Genomic DNA, 22,218 nt, shown 5'->3' with positions numbered 1-22,218 from the left:
AAACTGAGCAACTTTGTTGGAATAGATTCTGACTTCCTGGTATCTGCTGAAAGTCTCACTCTCTCGCTCTGTCTTGCAGCCAGAATTAAACATGTTGAAAATGCTGTCCATTTAATAACTTCTCTGTGCTTCCTTCAACTTCATCTTTAAAAGCACCACAGTGAAACTTAAAGTGGCCAACTCTGAGTATGCGTCTGTTTGTATCAACTTCAGCTCCAAAAACATTGTTGTCAGAGCAACCTGGCAACCTTAGTTCTTTCACTGACAGGAAAAATATGAGATTTTCCAATTTTCTACCTTGTTTTTCACCAGTCAAGCAGAAAGTGTGCTTACGAAAGGATTCCCTCCTGCATCGTTAGTAATGTGCATTTCCTCCACGATTTTGCAATTGTTTTTGTGATTTTTTTTTTTTTGGCAATCAAAATAATCACTGATTTTGAGGTGCTACTTTAGAAGTTTACAATAATTTTTTCTCATTAAATCACATTATTGCAAGGCCTGTAGAATAATTTGCCCCTACTGTCATGCAAAACAGAGGGAAACCACTTTTCTCGGTTCGTTTTTTTGTGCTTATTTAACAGTGAATATAATTTCACTCATCATACTGATCTGGGACTATAACTTCACCTGAAGTAAGGGGCAGGAAGAACAACTGCCACCTGCAGGTGGGAGCTAGCAGTCACTTAAACCCGGTGTTTTTGAGCAATTTTATGGAAATTTTGCAGTAAACTAAATTTTTCATTGGTGCAGAAAAGTTTTTCTGGGTATGTGGGTATTTATGTGAACTTACACAACTACGGAAGGGCAAGAAACTTTAACGGATGTGACCAAGAATTGTTATACGTTTGGTCTTAAACTTCAGTTTAATTCATATGAATTAAACTAAATACTTGCTAAAATATTTAGTACTTTGGTAGCTAAAGTAGTTGCTTATGATGCAACTAAAGTACATTTAAAAGCTTGTCGCAGTAAGCAATTAATCACATGATAAATTAAAATGAACTTGATAATTTCTGCTCTGATGATGAATAGTTTTCTAAGGGCAGTTTTGTTTACACAGACTTCATAATCCATTTTATTTTTGGTTTCAGTGGGGTGAGGTTTTTATTTCCATTTTCTCCCTTGTTTTTGGTTGTTGTGTTTTAGTTTTGATATTTAACTTTCTGCCCATTTCAGGGCAAATTTGCATTATTGTGCCATTATTTTACTTGAAAATGGTCTCAAAACGACAATATTATTGTTTATTGCAATAACTTGTGGGACAATTTACCGTCCAGTAAAATCAGTTATTGTGACAGGCTTCAGCATGTAGATTCTGTAATTAATGCCAGCTGTCTGATGTAGTGCAGTCGTAGCTCTGTTGTTACCTTGACGGTGAAGAGCCTGTTCATTCCAGTCTGGGCTGGGAAGGGAACTTGAGAGCAGAGGATGGCAGCGTGGCCCGTGTTGGCGTTCAACTGTTGATTCACACATGGTGTGTGTGCCAGAGCCTCCATGTGTTTACACTGTGCCGAAATCCTGCTCATGATTTTCATGATTATTTCTCTTCCTCCTTACCCCCCTCCTCTCTCTTTTCATGTTCTCCTCATTTTTCTCTACGACACTCATCATTCCCTCAGCTCTGCGTCCCCTCTGATTCCTCCCACACTTTTCTCCTCCCCCCCACCCCTCGATCCCCTTGTTGTCATCTCTCTTGCCTCTACATGTGATTCCTTCTGTCTCATTTGTCTTTTGCCTTCCTGATCTACCTCTTCACATCCTCTCCCTCTCTCTCCTGCTCGTCCTTTCCTCCCTCCCTCCCTCCCTCCCTCCCTCTCCTCTGGCAGGCTGCTCATTGCGGTGAGTCAGTATCATGGAGGCAGGCAGCGGGGCTGCCGCAGCGGTGGGGAGTGCAGCACTGGGACTGCTGGGAGCCACAGCCACGTCCAGCCATGACATCCTGGACAGGTAAGCGGCTGGCACACACCCTCAACGTTAACTCTATGGATTGTGTGTGTGTGTGTGTGTGAGAGAGAGAGAGGTAAAGGACCACACCTCAGGTACGGTTTTAGTGAGCATGCTAGTTTGTTTATAGTTATTGAAGGAGTGAGTGTTTGAGGTTTTAATGTGTGTGTCCGTTTTTGTCATGACTCCATGTTCCCTGGGTAAATAGCTTGCTTTATGACAGTTCAAAGATTTGGTGTGTATGTTGGTGTGTGTGTGGGTCCACATGTGTATGTTGATGGGATGGTGAGTTCCTCAAGGAGAAATGACACCAAGGTATGCGCAAGCAGGGGAGAGAGGGGAAGGGGGGGAGGCATCGATGTACAGCCGTGCCTCACTGCGAGAGCTGAGCTGATAGGGTGAGTTTGCACAGTCACCACCCCACCCTGTATAAAGTTTGCCTCCCCCCACTTCCCCACCCCATCCACGACTCTACTCCCAAACGGAGCCTATCAGCCCCCATAGCAACTGGGAGACGGCGGTCCCTAATGGTCTCTGCTGGAAGCCTCCATTCACATCTCCAGCAGCCCCGGTCATTCAGCTCCACCAACACCATGCAGCTTTCAGCCAATTACGTCATCGTTCCAGCTGCACGCCCACACCAGCACGCTTGTGCAGTGTCATTACACACACACACACACATCCTCAACAATGCGTTAAACGGCAACAAACACAAACTTGCACCTGCATCTAAAATCCTGCTTCTAATGCTGGAGGCTGTTTTACCATAAACACTCACAACATTCCGGCACATGGCGGCTTGTCTTAGCAGTCAGCAGGTGCTGTGGGGGATGTCACTTATTTCCTCCACATCACAGTTGTTAATCTTCGTTGGGCTAATCTCAAGCACTTCCTGGGAATCTCTTCTGGCGCGTTGAGCGGTGAGACAGACCTTAAGGCGGTGACGTGTTCAGCTTCCTGTTTGCCTCGCTGCTGTAGTCACCGTCATTAAATGATTTGTATCTCTGAGTTTTAAACCTGTTTTAGGTGAAATGGTCAACCGTGTTCTGTGCCTTGCAAAAGTTTTCAAACCCTTGCACTTTAGCACATTGTGACGTCAGATTTTATGTGACCAACACAAAGTAGCACATAAGTGTTAAGTTGAAGAAAATTAGGCATGCTTTTCAGTTAAAGTAAAACAAATCTAATAACTGAGGATGAGTTTTGTTTTCAGTCCTGTTGAGTGAATATTTTGTAGAGCCACGTTTAGCTGCGGCTCTTTAGGGGTTTGTCTCTACAGGCTGTCTTCGTAAAACACTGACATATCAGTCAGATTGAATGGAAAGTATCTGTAAGCAGCAGCTTTCAAGTATGTGCACAGATCCTCGATTGTTTTTAGGTCTGGACTTTGACTGGGCCGTTCCAATACACAAATTTGCTTTGATCTAAAGCATTGTGCTGTAGCTTTGATGTTAAGGGTGGTGGTCCTGCTGGAAGGTGAACCTCCATCCCAGATAAATCGGCTCCAATTTCCTTACTTTGGGTGATACTTGAGTGATCCACTGATCTTATCTGCCTCTGCAAAGGTCTGAAAATCAGCTACTGTCTCCTTTTGCTCTGCAGTGAGACAGAGCTGACGGACAGACCGGTCCACCAGCTCACGTCTACCAACTCAGCAACTTGTCACTAGGAGTAGACGATATGAACCTAAACTTTTACCACAATATTTTGGGGTACTATTGTGATAATGAAAAAAGTAACAATCAGAATTATTTACTGCTCCTTTTTTAGGTGTGGCAGTGACTGCATGACGCAGCAACCATAGCCCCACAAACACAAATAGTTGGATTTTAAGCCATTTGTAATATGCTTCCTAAGGACACCGTTCGCATAAAGTGTGATTTCTGTCACTAAATTGCACCCAATAAATGCATTTAGTCATATTTTTTAATTGACTGATGAACTTATTGAACGAACAATGGAGAAACCACTAAAACTATCTATCCCATCAATAAAGGGTTTTCTTAAGCAGTAATTGGAATTTATTGTGACAACGCTAAAGCTAAATTCATGATATCATGATTATCATAAGAAATGTATTTATTTATTTTTAAATGATTAACTGTATGATAAATGCCCACAGCTATTTGTCACTTTAGGGACTTTTTTGTAGCCTTTTCCTCCAGTCCTGCTAAGGCAGCTTGATGGTGGTTATTTCTCTGCTGGATTAACATGTTATGTGTTTTTTTATTTTTCTAGAGCTAGGGATAACCATCAAATCTACTCAGGCCCTCCACCTGCCCTCAGTCCATCTCCGCTCCTGAACTAGGTCTAAATCCTGCTCTGGGGTTACCATGGCAGCAGCAGCTTAGCATATATTAGACAGCGGTCCAACATGGCAACTGACGACAGTGTGGAGGACAAAAAAAAAAAAAAAGAGAAAGGCAGGGCGTTTTGCCAAGGCTAGTGATTTATAAAATTTGTCCGAGAAATCCTGCTGGGTGAGGCTGGATCAGAGGATCAGCAGCTTGGGATCAGGAGGGGGGAGAGAGGAAGGGACGGGTTCCCCGAGATGACACCGAGAAATGGAGCTAAAAAGCTTTAGAGCTGCATTTTGTCTAGTGACTCTCTAATCCTGCTCGTTAGATGATTAATGCAGAAACAAATTCTGCATGAGGGTTAGGGTTATATGATATGTTAAAAACCACACTTTTCATTCCCTATTCATGTACATGCTCTGGCTGTTGAATGTAATATGAGCATGTAATATTTTCTATGCGGTCTACATTAGGTATCCCTTTTTACACAGTGATGTACTCAAGTTCACACACTGCAAACTTTAATGGACACAAAACGTACAAAGCCAGTCATTGCCTGATTCTTTGTTTGAAGGAAAGAAAAATGACTGCAGGCAAACATGTTATTCATGTGGTGAAAATCTTCCCTGAACTTTGACTTTACTACAAAAAGTACAATTTACTGTTCCTAACTGTTGTCACAATACTGTTATAAAATATTTCATTAACCGATCTCCTTTTCCGACGATCCCTAATCAAAATTTGATTAATCGGACATAAAGTCGAAATGGCATCCTTTTTTGTCTTAAAGCTGCAGTACATAACTTTTACAAAATATGTAATTTTACATGTTTATTAAAACTGTCACCATGTCTTGTCAGCGTAATATTAGACAGATAATCTGTGAAAAGGCTTATTTTCTCCCTTAGCTACTACTGACATCTGAAAAAATGAAGCGCTCTCGACCAGAAGCAACCAGAGTCGAGAGGAGGGTCTTACTTCTCTCAATCATCCTCGGGTACTTGCTGCTCAAACGGCTTAGCATTCCAGGTAAACCGTTTATCTGTCGTCATTGGAGGCCATGCTACCTACTCTTAGCATTCATGGCTCAGGCTAGTACCCTATGGGGAGGGTATGAGCAGTACCTTGACAGTGCTAAGACCCTCTTTCTGGCTCTGATTGGTTGTTTTTGACCGGGAGCGGTGCATTTGTTCAGATAACGGCAGGAACACAAGAAGGCGGCACAGGATCTAGTACCAAACTGTCACCACATAGTGACAGTTTTAACAAAATTGTAAAAAACATATATATTTTTTTAATGAAAGTTATATATATAAGGCTGCCGTACTCCAGACATCACGCCAGTCATTTTAAGGAAGCTTATTGGTCCCCCAAAAACGATAAAAACCTGGGCATTAACACGGATCAATAAAATCCTCGAGCTTGAAAATTGGACGTTATGCCGCTAACACTTAACTTTCGTCAACAACTCATAGGTGGAAGTGAGAGCTCCACGCAACGCAAATAAAGTCCCGGTCGGAACACAGTGCGCTAGATAATAAAACCTAAATTAACGAAGCTTTGAGGCAGATAAATTTTCCTCGAGGAATTTTAATAATCGAGGCACTCGTATCATTCACACAATTATGTTTCTAATGAAAATGTTTAATTACACACACAATGGGACTGTTTATGATCTGAACCAGGATGGTTACTAAGCTGTTAACAGTCCAATGACTCAAACAGTACAGTGCGCCAGATCAGATGAGTTGGACAGTTTTTTTTTTTTTTTTCTTCTGGAGAGTTATGTGTATGGACGTGTCGTCTGTGATACCATATGTAGGACAGATAGTCCGCCTCAGTGGGATAGGAGCTAAACTCCTGGCCAACTGGAGCGATTTCCAGTCTGTGGAGAAGATCCAGATTGTGCATAAGGTGATAATTGCATGCGTTGCTCACTAATAGCTTCTGCTGATTCTTCCCTCTCTGTTGGTTGTTGGTTGTTTTGTTATTATTTTTCTTTGGTGCAGGCGAAGTTTTCTCTAGCTAGAACAAGCCGAATACTTTAAAGGTGCATCAGTGAGGAATTCTGACATGATTAAATGTGCAGGGGTGAAAAAACTGCATAGATTTAAGAAGCCATTAAATGGATAGCGCACTTGGCACGGTTGAAATAAACGGATCCAAACGTCAGCTGAGACCTCAGGCTGGCCGCTCTGATGTGCGACCGTCTGAGCCAACATGAACCTCTCACGCTGATGGGACGGACGCGTTCTGAATCACAGGCCTCACTTCCACCGAGAACACAGACACACTGATGTGTTGTGTATAAACTGGGAACATGGTGAGAATTCTCGGTGCCCACTGGAGCTGAAGCTGTCTTATTGATATCACAACCAACTGCTTTATTTTGAGCAGAAAAAAATACACAGTGACAGGTCTGCTTTCATTCAGAGTTGAGGATGATGCTTACTAAAACGTTTCTTTTCTGCAGCTAGTGGGAACTGCTGACTCTGTCTAAAAATGCAACTTTTGTGACAGTTGCTTGTGTAATGTAGATCTGTGAATCTTGGCTTAACTCAACAATGGGCTCAGCTCAGTGTTTATGTGTTACATTACACCAATACTTATTGTAGCTGGGGTCGGGACTTTAATGCGTTAATGTCTATTAATTAATTACATATTTTCACACATTAAAAATTTTAACGCAATTTTAAAAAAAAATTAACATACAAAAGTCCTGAGCAAGAACCTTTGTATTCTAGTGTTTCTATTTGTTTGTAATAGCACTTTGCGTTTTGAATAACCTAATTAACACATTTAAAAAAATAAAAAATCTTTGGTTTTGATCTCGTATAATTACTTATTTAATAATTTAGCAGCAAAAACGAGTTTTGAGTTGAAAATGTTGCTTTTTTGTTTATTTTTGGTTAAAATGCAGTTAACTGCAACTAACTACTTATAGACAATACATAACAAATTCAAATCGAGTTAATTGTTATCAAGCTCCACCACTTAATTTTAAGCTGCCCTTTTGTTGCATGAAATGTAGGAACTGAGTTCCACCATTTCTCAGTTTCATGGATTCATTTTAGGTACAAAAAGAAATTATAAGACTCCATGCTTTTAGTTTGAAAATGGGATGAAGTCAACTTGCGACCGGAAAGTTTAACCTCCCTGATCAGAAACCAAAAATCTGACCTTATTTCTGATTGATGAGTGCACCAAATCAACGGCGACTTGATTGCATTATCAAGAGCTTTCTACTTGGTGTAGAAAGCTCAAAGTTAGCTTTTAGCTCTTTGTTTTGATATTACTGTGATATCTGCTGACCCCAGGCCTCTTTATACTACTGTAGTGTTTACGGTTATTGGCTCAATTTATTAAAATATTAATTAGAATCTTTGAATGAAGTGGTTTATAATAAATTTTAATGCTCGGTTACTGTTATTTCGCCTGTCGGTTTAAACCAGCATGTGAAGCTGAGGCTGTTTATTTGCTGTAGAGCTGAGCGTGATGCCCAAGGAGCTCCCTGCAGCATTCCATCACCACTCATTGGCTTTCCTTTCATCAGCGCAGGACAGTAATGTCCTCTAGAGGGTTGTATTGGCAGTTCTGAAAGTGGCTTGTATCCACGTGTTTTCCGTTAAGGCTCAGAAAACGTGCTCTGCTCCAAAGAGTTGTGGATATAAGCAGTGATCACATCCATCCATCCAAGCTGGCACACTTGTTGCTCCGACTCTACTGGGCTCGTGTTCCTCACGGGATCCCTTATCATATTTGTCATCGACAAACCAGATTTCATCCTGAGCCGCTTCTGACTTCTTCCTATGCAGATGTAGATGAAGATATGATTACATGACGCCTTGAATCTTGTAGAATGTGATAAAAACATAAACTTTTTTCACACCGGCAGTCAAATGTTACTGAGATTCCTCTGATTTGCTCAACATTTACTACATGATGATATCAGATTTAGTGCATCAGGACATTGCTCTCGAGACTGCTTAAGCTTGTCCAATTTCAGGCTAGATGTTGAACGACTCGCATCTCTAAGTTCACATGGAAAATTATGGTGCATTTTAGGGTCGTCTTGAAATTTCACCCCAAAGCTGAATATGTCTAACTTTTTGAGGAGTTTATATTTAGGCTTATTTAGCCCTTTTGGTATTGTTAGACTTCTTTTCGAATTAATTTTTGTTTATGCAACTATCTATGTAGAGCTGGTTGATATATTAGATCATAGAATGTGTCGACAATCCGCCAAAGCAGAGAGATTATGGGATCGTCTTTAGATGGAGCACATTCCACACATTGCAGTTCTCGTCTCTCCCTCAAACACATCACTTTTGTTTTGTTCCTTTTCTTTCACCTTCATGAATAACTCTATGTTTCAGGGTCAATATGGTTGGTTGTCTTAATCACAATGGTATTGTATTTTTTTCAGTATTCCTGTTAAAGGGGAGTTTTTCTCTCCACTGTCGCTGCATGTATGTTCAGTATCAGGGATTACCAATGAATTGAACTTTGACCTTGATTTTTTCTTTCCCTTCATATTACTCTTTTTCATTCAAAACTATTATGTCAATAAGTGACATGTTTGTTTTAAACTGTAAATGAATGAAATAAACCAAAAATGTCTGAAATTTACTGTATTGTTAATAACAAGGATAAATGACAGATGTCATTTATTGCACATCGGAAAAAAATTGGGAAAAAAATCACAAATCTTTACATCATTTGTTTTAAAGTAGGTCCAGTTGACTGTATGTGTGAACATAACTTCCAGAAAAATTTCCCTCCTGCTTTATGAATTTAGCGCCTAGTGCTCTCAGCAACATTCGCTGCTTTTTTTGTCTTTCCCACACAGACAGCTGTTTGCTTTTTGAAAAAGAGCTGCAGCTGAACACACACACACACACACACACACACACACACACACACACACACACACACACACACACACACACACACACACACACACACACACAGAGGGAGCTGCAGCCTGCTGCCAGTTGAATAGGGTTGTACCTTCACTAGTCTACTGTGAACGTCATTGTTAAACATGCTTGATTGTTGGTGAAAACCGAGACCTTTATTGATTTATTTTTTTTTTATCAGTAATTGTTTCTTGAAGCTGTGAACATAAAAATAGGCCCTGATTTTTATATAATACGGCTGGCTGACTAACGGTATGATTCCAAGAAAAAAAAAATAATCAAAAACGTATAATGGTATAAGCATTTCATATCCATCTATCAAATTAAATTATTGATTAATTTCCGTTTTAAACATCCAAAATACTGCCAAACTAGTGAGGAGAACTTCATTTATCTTCAGCCATTGATAACTGAAGAGTGAGTGAGTTAGTTGATGCTACCAGCCTTTCTCAGCTCCGTCTTTCCTCTGCCTACATCCCCCAGAATGCCATGCGGTTCTGGATCAAAGTTCTGTGAAGTTATAAAAATTTTAAGTCATATTTTCTTTTGACAGATCACTTGTCTATCACAGTTGATATTATTGTTTTATTGCCCAGGTTAGAACAGATGTGTAACAACCTGACCAGTGACCAGGCATATTTCAGACAAGATTTAGCTTTTTTGAATCAGCTGTCTTTCTTCTTAGTGTTGTTTTGTTTACAGCAGCTGCTCTCTCTCCAAGCTTGACTTTAAGATGATTGGAAAGTGTTGGATCAGTTCTAGATTGAGCCAGAAAGACATCCCTCGTAGAACTCCTCCCAGCAGACGGACGTCTACGTCTTTAAACGTTAGAAAGAGCAAGCTGCCTCTCAGTTGGAGATCCTTTTCAAACTCCAAGCGCTTTCTACATTAGGTCACTGAAAGAGGCAAATTGTCTTAGTGTTTTACTGGCTAGCTTTCCCACTGGTTGATGATATAATGAAATGAAATGATTACCCCCTCCAGCATATTTTCAGTCAGACATGCAGTGGCTCCAGTGGTGAGGAGCAGTGGTTGAACAGAAATGCTGGGAGGGATTCATGTCTTTCATTTCAGAGCAAAAATTGAGCCGTTGTTCTTGTTATTGACCAAAATTGTGGCAAATGGAAATGTGCAGTCGGGACTAAAACTTCTCACCATTTTAAATGTGTGATTTTGCTGGTTGTTTACTGACATAGTGGGATAGAGGACCAGTTTGAACTAGAGACTGTAGCACGAGAGGCTCTTGGAGAAATTCTGTCACATTTCCCTCATGTTTGGCCTCAATGACTGTAGAAAGACAAGAAAAGGGGGATGGAAACATGATTTTTGAGCCTTGCTGTGAAACTATGTGCTGCAGGGGCTGAAGGAGCACTTCCTGTTTGCTCACATGCCTCTTCATCAGGGAGTGTTGAATTGTGGGACTGCAGTGCAGCTCTGAGCAGAGAGGCTGAGTAAGTTGTTGAAGCCGGTTCTCCTTCTAGGTGGTCCTTAAAGCTCCTTGGTATTTTTGATGTTTTTTATTTAAAGGGATACACAACTACTTGAATATGTTGGCCTAAAACTGTTGTGATTTTTCTATTAACTATATTACCACCTACAAAACGTCTACATTGGGGCAAACTGCCTCAAAGTTTTCATGAACAACCGTGGCCAGCTTGTGGCTTTCTGCTTACTATATTAGCAGGAGCTAACGCCATTCGCATGAATCAAATCAGAACATATTTCTATTTCTAATGAATGAATGTTTAGTGAAAATTAAGCATCTTTAAATCTTTGTAACACAATATATTTGGGAAAATGTTTTGATCCCGATGCTTACAGTAAGCAGCTTGAGTTAGAAACTGGAGCTCTTTGCTCTCCTTTCCAGTTAGCATTTCCAGCTTTTTCAGCCGACTCTCTCCTCTTCATCAGTTTGGTTTCCCCTTCTTGCTTTTGCATTGCCTTCTTTTTCAACATGGTGCGTTTTAAAGTGAAGGGGCTCATCTTTCAATTTGCTAAAGTAGCTCTAAGTTGCCGTAGCTAGCACCTCACATGCTTCATCTACCCAGGATACTGCAGCGTACACATGGCGATGACGGTGTGACAATATTTCATTTGAGTTTATAAAAACTAAACAGCCGACAGTCTTTTTACTGTTTTGTTTTTACATCTGAAATAAATATTTCTCACATAAAGTCTATTGTTACAACAAGTCGTGGATCCCTTTAAAGGCTAAACATGACTCATTTACAGTTATATGAGCAGGATATTAGGGCAGAGGAGACTTTATTTATGTTGGTGTTCCTTTTTCAAACAGGGACAGAGAAAGTATAGATGGAAAATAACCCGACCAGCTCCTACATGGCAGCTTAAAATTATTCCTCAACATACTTTTAGGGATTAAGTGCTGGAATTTCACATTTTTAATAAAGACGGCTCAAAACATTTTTGTAACCGATGGTAAACACTGTCAAAGCAGTGGATGCTATGGTTCTGCTTAAATCAGACTGATGACAAATCACTAAAAAGGGGGGAGAAATGAAACAGAAATTTTTAATTTCATTTTAATTTTGTTTGGATTTTAATCCAAGTTTCAAGACCGTAATGAAATGAAGACGTTTCATCTTTGCGACAAATATACAGTTATCAGTCTGACCTACCTTTCCGCTCTGTGTGTTGTCCAGTATAATTGACCATGCGTGGTACTGTGTGTGTTGGCTGTAGGAGCCTGAGGCCAGGACGCCACATAGAGGACGATAACATCGTGCCTGAACTCGCTCACATCCATCCCAGAGAGAGACCCGACTGGGAGGAGACCATCAGTGCCATGGTGAGACTCGAACAGCTCTGTTAATCAGTCAGACATGCTTTACTTCATAAAAACAAAAACATAAAAAGCCATAAAACACATGTGAACATTGAAGCTTCAGTGCTGAGAATGCACTACCTACTATTGGAAAGAAACCCAAGCTCAGTTCTAGAACATGAATAAAACTCTGTTATTTCAGTCTTTTTAAAAATGCATCAGTTCGACATCGATGTTCTCTAACAAACCCCGGAGGCTTCACAGAACAGCTGGATTTGTTCTCAGGTTAAATGGCACACAGCTGGACTATAATTACTTGCTAGGTGCCTGTGGTTGTTCTGGATTTTAATTTGGAGTGTCAGAATAAAGAGGGACAAATGTGCCGCACATATGCGTGAACCACAAATCAAGTCTCGTTTAATTTGCACGTCATAATTATGCACCAATTTGCTTTGGTCTGTCGAGTAAAATCTCAATTAGTAGAAAATGGGGGGAAAGTTTCAGCAGTTGGGAGTTTGTTGGTGAGATATTGTAGTCATTGAAAAGTCTATTATTTCAAACCCATTGTTTATTCAGCTCAGTCCAGTTCACTGGGAATAATAGTTTTTCTATATTCACCCAAAGTAAATCTCTTCCATCGTCTGGCTGTGTTTCCCAGTTCTGACTCTGGCTCCCTCCTCAGCTTCTGTTTATAAAGCAGCAGGCCGACGAGTTTTAACTTCCACTCCTCCGAGAACGGCGCCTCAGGTTTCTGATCAACCGAACCACTTCAGACTCTCTGCCGTCTTCCTGTCCTGTCGTCTGTTCACTTCAGCCCAACTCCGGTGCTGGTTCCATTCAGCACGCGGCATCATTCATTATTTCCTTTCCTCCCCTGGTTTTACTGCGGGCCTTGCATCTCGCATCAACAGCACAGTGAAAATGAGGCCGTCTCCATGGTAACACGCTGAGCCACCCGTGGTTGGCGCGTGGTAAGAGGTTTCTCGCAAGTGTTCGCTTCGATCCGGCAACAGACATAGAGACCTACACCAGCCTTATTCATCAATATTCATCACCAAGCTGATGAATATTGATCAGAGAGGCGGGGCTTTTAATTCTTCATGTTGGCTCGTCTCTGGTCGACATTTGAGAGCAGAGCGGCTATGAACTGGGCTGAGATTAAATTCTGAATGTCTCCAGTGGCTCCAGGAGGTGATAGATATTAAGCAACTTAGTGTAAGCTGTTACACCAACGCCCTGTTGCACCGGGGAGCAGAGAAATGGAGCAAAATGCTCCCAAAGCCCAGTGGGCTAATGGTGCAGAGCTTTACACCAAACATGGCACAGGATGTGGTACTTTGATCTGAGCTCCCTGATGGAGGTGGAATCTGAAACTTTTCAGGCAAGATGTAAATTCGAACTCTTGCTACTTGTTTTGTTTTTTTTTTTATCAAAGAGGGAGTAGTTCAAAACTCAGACTGGCACAACTCGCACAGATGATTGATCAGAAACCAAAAACTAGATCATAATACTAGAAAGTATTGTGTATTTTCCAGGCACATTAAACAATCAAGTACTGCGTTCAGTTATTATAAAAATACTATGCATCAACCATATTTTAAAAGAAATTTGACTACATAATTTAATGTCTTGAAATTGGGCCTCTTTGAGAACTCCTGGTCTTTCTGAAACTCGACCTTCAGGAAGTCATCACAACATCAGTTCCACCAGTTGTCTGCTAATTGCTTCTTGCTAGTCTGAAGGAGCTGAGTGGGGAAGGAGGAGGGCAGGGTGCTTTGTGAACTGAGAGTTTAGAAGCTGCAGCTCCGAGGAGGATCTTTGTCTTGAAGGCGGCACTCGGTCCACCCAGGCGTTTTGCACAGCTAGACTCTGTGCAACACTCTGATGAGGAAATAACATAACATGACGTTAAGCTAAAAAAAAAAAAGAGTCAATTTTACACAATAGTGCACGTTTAATATAAGAGTGTCGAGCATGAGCTGATTAACAAGATGGACAAAATTCTTAAATGAAGTAAATCCATAAATTTACAGAAAAATGAAGTACTTGGAGAAACGATACTGCATGTGTTGTTTCATCATGTCACTGAACTGCAGCAGTTACTGTATTAGCTCTAATAGATGTAAAAATCAACAGTACCCTCATGGTCAGTATGACGTGTCATCGCAATATCAGTGTGTACAATATTCTTATACACAAAGAGACAATAATTGTCGGCCAATATATATAGATTATATTTTGATGAAATGGGAAATGTATTAGTGTTATACATGGGCTTAGCTTATTGCAAAAGATTGTTCTGACCTTTTTAGGTCATTCTTATTACTGCTGCCATGCCAGGCGTCGGGTGTTATTCTGTACCATCTAATATAGTCAAGAAAGAGAAACTAATGAGTGAACTGAGAAGAGGTTTCAGGTAAATGTTACAATTAACTCACCTCAGTTACCACCTTGAACGGACATGAGAAACACCATGAAGGAGGACGTCAGGACCGATTCTCGAACAGCAGGCCGGGATAATTTCAACAGTTGGTTTGTTTGACAAAAGCCTGATTCCACTGATCTCCATTGTCCTTTAAGGGACCTGGTTGTCCACTGAAGGACTTCAGCGTAATGCTGTGTGTGGACAGAAAGGCTAACTGCATGCTGTCTGCTGAGGGTTGGGTATTCAAGATGTGAGGTAGCACTGTGCCCAGAACCCAACGCTGCAGTGCTTAAAACAGCCTGTTGGCTCTGTCAGCTTCATGCTGTGAAGACCTTGGGTAGAGGAGGTGCAGAAAGTTCCAGCTGACTTCATCTGCATACCACCTTCACTGTCACGCCGTCTGGCTGCCGGGTCACAAGCTGCTTACAAGAAACTTTCCCAAATAACAATCTCTGCTTTCTTAAGAGCTCACATAATGTCCAGGGGTCAGTTTTCAGTCTGTTTTTCAAAAACAAACCAAAACAGAGAATGACTTCTTCTGTTTTTATTTGTGTTTCCTGTAGTTTTATTTTCGTCTGGCAATTAGCGACTAAAAATCAATCACTGTCACTTAAACGATAAAAATCTGCTGATATTTCTTGACTATGTATTTACAACACAAAGTTATGAGAATCTGCTGCATAAGTTGCACGGGTTACACCCAATACAGCTAAGTGTGAATCTGATTGGAAGTAAGTTAGGTTGAATTGGGCAGAATATTAATATCATGCAGCAGTCAATGTCTGTCTTTTCTTTATATCATACATTCTGATTAGCCATGGTTGATGGATCTGTTTTTTGGACTAACTGGCAGATAAATTTGCTTCAGCGTCCTCCTATGCGGCTTGTTTTACATTTCAAATAGCAGGATGTCAGTATAAATACACATGAGGACAACAGTTAAAAGACCGGCTAACATTTAATTAATTTAATTTCCCTTTGGGATCAATAAAGAGATCTTAAAGAGGATAAAATAAATATTTGATCTCGAGGAGTTTTAGCCTGGTTAAATAAAGATTAAAGATGAATAAATTAGATTTGAGTCTTAACATCACATCCATTGCTTGAACTTTTTCTGTCTTAAAGAAGGTCTTTGTAAAAGAAAAAAAATAAAGATCAATACACCACTTTGCAAAATATTTAATACTCCTTAAGCTTTTTCACTCGTTTTCATGTTATGATCCGAAAACTACAAACGGTTTCAGACATATTTTTATGTCATAGACCAAAAAACAATAATTCAGTCTGATTTCAGTTTGCTTTATGCGGAAAGGGTGTTTTACCTGGAGTAGACAAAAAGGAACCTTTTAGCCTCTAAACCTTTAAAATGTGCAAAGCAGGCAGAGAGGAGGAGAGAGATGGTTCCCCAAAGTACACTACAATTTTCATGTTTTATTTCTAAAACAGTCATGTAAAGTTGTTGCACTGAAAACATTTTTATTAATAGACACTTAATGCTAAACACCTAGTGTTGTTTTGGGGTTATAAATACTTTTACACTCTAAAACTTCCACGTTTTTTTTCTGGATGTACTTCACTAAACACAGAAACAACACCTTCTGCAAAAAACCCCCCCAAAAAACAACTTTGTTCTTCCTCAGTCAGATGACATAACTGCTTATTCAAGCAGCTTTGACACAAGATCATGGGATGTATTTCTGCTGTGTTTACAGAAGTAACTTCCACCACGTCTACAACTGACCTCTTGACCTCCTCTGTTAACTGAGCGTACAAATGGAGGTAGCGGGTGATCCGTACCAGCACACTCCCCCACCAAATCATTGTTTCAATAATCTCATTTGATCTGAATCTGCAACTTGCGCACAATTCACTAGAAAAGTGTTGACAGCGCCTCATAGATGTAGTATGTCTGTACCAGATGAATGTTTATGCACACATATCACTAATATTTGTGCTTCTGATAGTTTGAACTTTTTTATTTTCTTCTTCAGGCACGAAGTGCGGAGATTCCTGAGCTAAGGGCGGAGCCCCTCATGCGCTCCAGCAGCAGCAGTACGGCCAGCATGAAGGTCAAAAATGTCAAGAAGTGAGTAATCACACACCCACACAGGTTATATATTTTTGCTTGATGTGTGCTCCATTGTATCTTTGTCCACCACCTGGAAAGAACTAATTTCTTACATTGCTTTTTCACAATAAATGTAAGAGCATTACTCATTTCTATAAAAGAACCAGTGTTTTAATTTGAGTGTTTTAACAGATCTCAAAGAAAAGTTGAGTTCTACCAAGCTATTTAAAGATAAAATCAAATCATCTTGTTTGTAGTTTTCCAAGCTATAATGTCCAAATTTCTTCCAGAGGTATCTGCCAGCTTAAAGTTGAAAAAATGGCTGCTGTGTTTAAATGACAGTACATTTTTGTCATCAACAGAGAGATGTAGAGCTGCACCAGTAACACTGACTTCACTAGTTAGTTAACACTAACTAGTCCTCCTGGTACAGAGCCTTGAGGAACACCTCATCCCTTGTTACTTTGGCCGTTCTGTATCTAAACAATCCGTGTTTCTGTTGTGTTTCCAGACTTTCCTTCACCAAGGGACACTTCCCAAAACTGGCTGAGTGTGCCCACTTCCACTATGAAAACGTTGATTTTGGAACAATCCAGGTACAGTCCTGACACTTCCACTGGAACTTCTTCACCATGCTAGTGACTCTTCTGATAGCATATGTCCTTACGGACGAACAGTGGGTCATGCCGGTTCTGTCACGTTTCCGTCTGCTGAAGACTGACTCTTTCATCTCAGATGCATTTGCTTCCTAAATTGGAAGTGACTCAAAAGGGTTTAAGTGTTTCTTGTAACCTGGACATGAATAAGATTGTGTCTGGTGGTATCTGCTTTGTTCCTGGCCTTGGTTCTTCCAACAAATACTTTCATCTGTTAAGTTTAGATCATTCTTCAGCTTTTAATGTTTCCTCGTGTATTATGGGCTATTATCCCTTTTTATTTTCCTGTTGTTTTCCACTGTTTGTGCTCCAGCTCTCCTGTCATATTTAGTGCCGTAAGAGGACATCCGTGGTGCATTTGGAACGCTGCATGTAAAATAGGACAGAATGGAATAACATCCGTTGTCGACTAATTCCATGTTAGCATTCAGGGGGTAAAAATGGAACAGCTTATTCTTATAAAATTAGCTGTCGTTCTCCAGCCTTAACAAAATGCATCCTGGGATTGTTTCTTTTTCCTGCTCTGACAGAGAAAGCAAAAAGAAAAGAGAAATTGTGACGGAAATTGAGAGCCTGCCCTATTTCTCTGTCCCAACGCTGCTCCTCTGAGTGTGAAAGTGTTTTCTTTTTCTCCGACTGACTAATCACACCACTGAGGTTCATACCGTTTCCTGCTGTCATTACTTTAATGCACCAGTAGGGGTCAGCAGTGGGCTGGATTAATTGCTGTAAAGCAGGAGAGGAAAGTGGCTGCAGGTTATTCATTGCTTTGTCTCCTAACTGCACACATAGAGAAGATGTTGGAGCTGCAGACTGTAACTAGGTGTTCCTGTTAGTGTCCCAGCTGTGGCTGCTGGCTGCTGATTGGTCGCCTTCACACACCTCGGTGCAAAACTGCTGTCATGTATCTGTGCGTCTTTGCTTTACCACGTTGTCATCTTGCCTCCCTGATGAGCCAACGGAAGCTCGAGTCTGTAGAAAGAAATTAAACACTGTCATGTTGGTTACTTTCTGTGTTTCATATTTAATACTTCTACAATCAAACACATTAGCTTTGTTAAATGCCTGATAACTGAAGCCGTGTGTTTTTGGAGCGATGACATGACACGAACAGCTCAACTCCTCTGCTGGATAAAAGCATGGCTGCTGATTAGCCTACATGACGCAGTGGTGAAGTTTGTTTCTTCAGGGTTCAGTTTCTCCCACCAGCCGTCAAAGCTGAACGACTAAAAGAAAATAAATCATCAGAAAAGGCCAGAGTGGACTTTGGACATACTTTTCAGCTGTAAAATCCACATTAGTATTTTCACTCTGAGTCAAGAATTTCAGACTTGATGTGAGATCTGTCCTGGACGGAGTTTAGACTTTACCTCAGCTTTGGGTTTTGGCCCCTTTGTTGGAAGATTTTTTTTTTTTTCTGTCTGAAAAAATAACTAATCAGACGAGCTATGAGTCAGAGCAATGCTTCCATGGAAAGCTCTTTTTACATTCAACTTAGAACTTTGTTTTGGTTGCAGTTAAGGTGGCTTCAAAAGTATTGAACTTTTCCACATTTGGTTTCAGATTAAAACCAAAAATATTAATGTTCAAATTCTAGTAGAAAACGGCTCATAACTGTGGAAGGAACAAGACAGATGGGGTGACGCGATGAATCAAATTTACTAAATTAGTAATTACTGGAGTATACAGACTTTAAAAAAAGGATATTTGCAGAAAAACAACACCCTCAGAGTAGTAATTGAGCCAAAACTCAACAAAAAATTACATATATTTAGCATTTCAGAAAAAAAAAAAAAAGCATCGTCTGTAAATATGTTCTACCCACAACTACTCAGGTAAGAGTTTTAACTTTGTCGGCTCAAATTGTGTAAAAAATGCCTTAAGTACCTTTTGCTTTCCAATTATTAATTGGCTAATGCAAAAATTAATCTTCACATGTCCAAGTGTACACTATGTCATTGTATTTTTGGCAATAAAATCTTTTTCTCACTTAAAAAAATTGAGCTGAATTATTTGTTTATTTCCCTCTTAACATATTTCTAATATTGTACAAAAAGGCTTAAGTGGTTGCGTGAAAAATCTACAATATGTTCCAATTTGTTTCTCCAATTAATCATCTGAATAATTGATGGATTGTTTGTTGCAGATTTTTCAAAATCCAAATCTGAGGAACTCTGAGGTTTGTCTTTGAATCGATACGTGGTAAAACCTCCTCGTACTGCAGTTCCAGCTGCTGGTCTTGTTTTCTTGTTTCTGCAATACATGATGATTGCATGTAGCTCAGAATACAGTTCTGTCATAAAATCCCAGTATAACAGAAAACGCCTGTGGTTGTAACATGAAGTAATGTGGAAAGGTTCAGAGATGTGAATGCTTTTGCAGGGTTTTCTTCTCAACGCTAACCAGTGTAGCATTTTGTGGTATTCCCTCCTTACCCGATCTACTGCTTTCAGCTTTGCTCCGTTTTTTTTATTTTTTTATTCCTCCTGTCGTGTAATCTTTTCTCCTGCTGCAGCAGTAATTGTGAAATCTTGAGCTGATTGGAGCTGGTTTTCTCCAGTGTAATTTTTGCGTTTACCTGCAGCTGCACTCCTGGAGTAAATTGCAGACTGCAGTCCTGTCATCTTAGCAGGGCCTGCTCCCACTCCCAGTGTGGCCACCTTATTGAGTTGCAAACATGTTATTTCACGTATGGTTGGAGGTAAAGTGCACTCTCACTGTTGGTGCACATGTGTTTTGTATTGTGCAATTGTAAATGCTTATAGACCGACAGAACATTGATGCTGCAGCTTATTCTAGCAGCATGTCAGAGACCTAGTTAACGTCTCCTAGCTTCTTTCTGAAAATGAATTGAACCAATAATCATTCATGGAGCTTCTTTGAAGAATCCTTCTTTAAAAATGTGGATTGAACGGTAATATTAGTTGGCGTTCAATCCACTAACGCTAACTCCATTTAGCTTGACCTAAACACAGCAACAGTCTTTTCCAGCATCTTAGATCATTTTTTTGAGAAGCAGCTTTGTGCAGCTTCTCTTAACAAGCAGCTCTGTGTTGCGTGTGCGTCAGGCTCACGGGCGTACCACAAAAGTTCAGGCTGGAACATTTGGATGTAAGCAATAATCCAAATGAGATTAATTGCGTTCAGATTTTTCATGCTGTAATATCTAAATCATTTATTACTGCAAAATTAACGTGTTTAGCAGAAGCACTACACACAACGGTAATTTTCTCACTGGAAATTTTTTCTTCTCTAAGATTCTAAGAATATTATTCACAAACGTGTCCTTTAGAGCGCCGTAGGAATCCCTGCTCTTGTTCCTTCGACCTGGAGCAGTGACAGCACTCTGGCCAATCTCTTCAGCTTCCTGTCACTCTTCCAGGCCTGGGACTGCATTAAACCTGCTGATAGACCTCCTCACAATAACTTTATTGACTTCAGTAATGTCTCTCCGTGCCAGTGGGCTCTGCTCTTCCACGCAGCAAATCTGCAGCCGGACATTTTCCCCGTCCTGTTGCCGATGGCACACGGAGCTCAAAGCTTTCAAACATTTTATTACTAATGGACGCTGCCATGTAAACTGGTCCTGTCATCCACTGTTTGCTCTGCCAAGCCAGCCTGCAGTCCTGACTTGTCCACAAATGAGAATATTGCGAGAATTTTGCTTTGCATTCTCATTTTTATAAGAAACATGAAATACTGTACATTCACATTTTCTGAAATGAAATCAGTTCTGATCATTAAAGTCCAACCCATCAGTCTTTTTCTGACTCCTGATTTTTTTTCCAGGTCTGACCAGCCAATTCCAATTCTCTTAAGAGCTACAATATATACCGACAAATTTGCTTAAAATTTCTTTTAACTCCATTAATGAAGTTAACTGCAACAAAAGGATAGGGTATGTTCCTTTATGGAGCTAAATCCTGTTTAAATTCAATAGAAAATAAAGCAGATAAAAAACTTTCCCCATTTATGCATTCATGCCTATGTACCTATTTTTAAATCATTATTTATGGACTTTGTTGAGTCGATGTGTTTACCGAGTCTGACGGATTTATTGAACAGGGACTTATCTGACTAGCTTATCAAGGGAAATTGACTATCACTTACTGATATCCAATCAACCGTCAGATCACGAGTAAATGACTTGGAACGGGTCTGCCGAAAAATATACAACTATTTATGGTATCTTTATCCATTACCTTTGTATTATTTAATGTTTCACAGCCGATCCTAAGAGGGACACTGTACTGCCAGTGCCTGACTCTCTAAAAAAATGAACAAAGCTGTAAATAAAGACCCCTGTGTCATCAGAGGGAGATATTTTGACACTTTTGAACATCCTGATGTGACTCCAAGAAAATAATTGGCTGGGATATTAAATCTTTAATGTGCGAGAACAAAGGGGTTGGAATTCGATCCGATAGGAAACGATAATCATGACGGAGTTAACAGCTGTGATGTTGACCGCAGTGCAGCAGTCAGAACGGGTCGGCCAGCCAGAGCAGCAGGTAGCGTGTATGGAAGCAGCCATCCATGTAATGAAGATTGGCACCCACAACCCCCCAACTCTCCTTTTAGTGTACAGCTAACATGTCTTCTACCTTCTGATTTGTAACATGAAGTCCGTTTTATACATCTTCAGCCATCATCTGCATTTGTGCAAGAGCCTCCCCTAGTGGGACGCTATTCATTATTTTTAATACCTTTTCATAGCAAACAGCTTTCAGCCTTCAGAAAAAAGACAAGAGTCGATAAAGAGAATCTGTTTTTGTAACTCTAGATATTAATATCTGGAGTTATTGATGAGATTTTGTCTCTTGAGAAGGCGAGAGCCTCGTTCTGTCATGTCGAACCCCATGTCACATGTCCATCCAGAGGCCTGGGAGTGATGTAACTATTAGTCATTCTGCTCTCGGTGTGGGAAAACAAAAGCTTGGCCAGAGCTCGGTCTTTGTGCCTCGTGGTCATTGTTGAAAGGTTCTTAAAGCTCCACTGCGGACAAAGCGGCACAAAACCCAGCACTCATTAGGCACTGTTATGGTCTATGAAAACGGGCCCAGCGTTGATGTTTTTCAGTTTATGACGTCATCTGTTCCACGCAAACCTGCGCTCCTGAGTTTT

General features: G+C 40.4%; 1 protein-coding gene across 1 annotated transcript in view; it reads left to right on the top strand.

Annotated features, from left to right (window-relative positions):
- LOC106937896 (rho GTPase-activating protein 32-like) overlaps window positions 1-22,218 on the top strand; it is a gene marked incomplete at its 3' end in the record, with an annotated part of 63,605 nt that overhangs the window by 29,416 nt on the left and 11,971 nt on the right. The window contains exons 2-5 of the mRNA XM_015019636.1: window positions 1,620-1,947; window positions 11,864-11,969; window positions 16,362-16,456; window positions 16,950-17,034. Of these exons, the coding sequence (XP_014875122.1) occupies window positions 1,853-1,947; window positions 11,864-11,969; window positions 16,362-16,456; window positions 16,950-17,034 (381 nt within the window). The remainder of the gene's footprint in view (window positions 1-1,619; window positions 1,948-11,863; window positions 11,970-16,361; window positions 16,457-16,949; window positions 17,035-22,218) is intronic.

Source organism: Poecilia latipinna, unplaced genomic scaffold, assembly GCF_001443285.1.
Source record: "Poecilia latipinna isolate Pla-1442-1.1 unplaced genomic scaffold, P_latipinna-1.0 Scaffold2461, whole genome shotgun sequence".
Classification (NCBI taxonomy): Eukaryota; Metazoa; Chordata; class Actinopteri; order Cyprinodontiformes; family Poeciliidae; genus Poecilia; species Poecilia latipinna.
The sequence above is the reverse complement of the archived record's forward strand: the minus strand, read 5'-3'. Positions and strand labels throughout refer to the sequence as shown.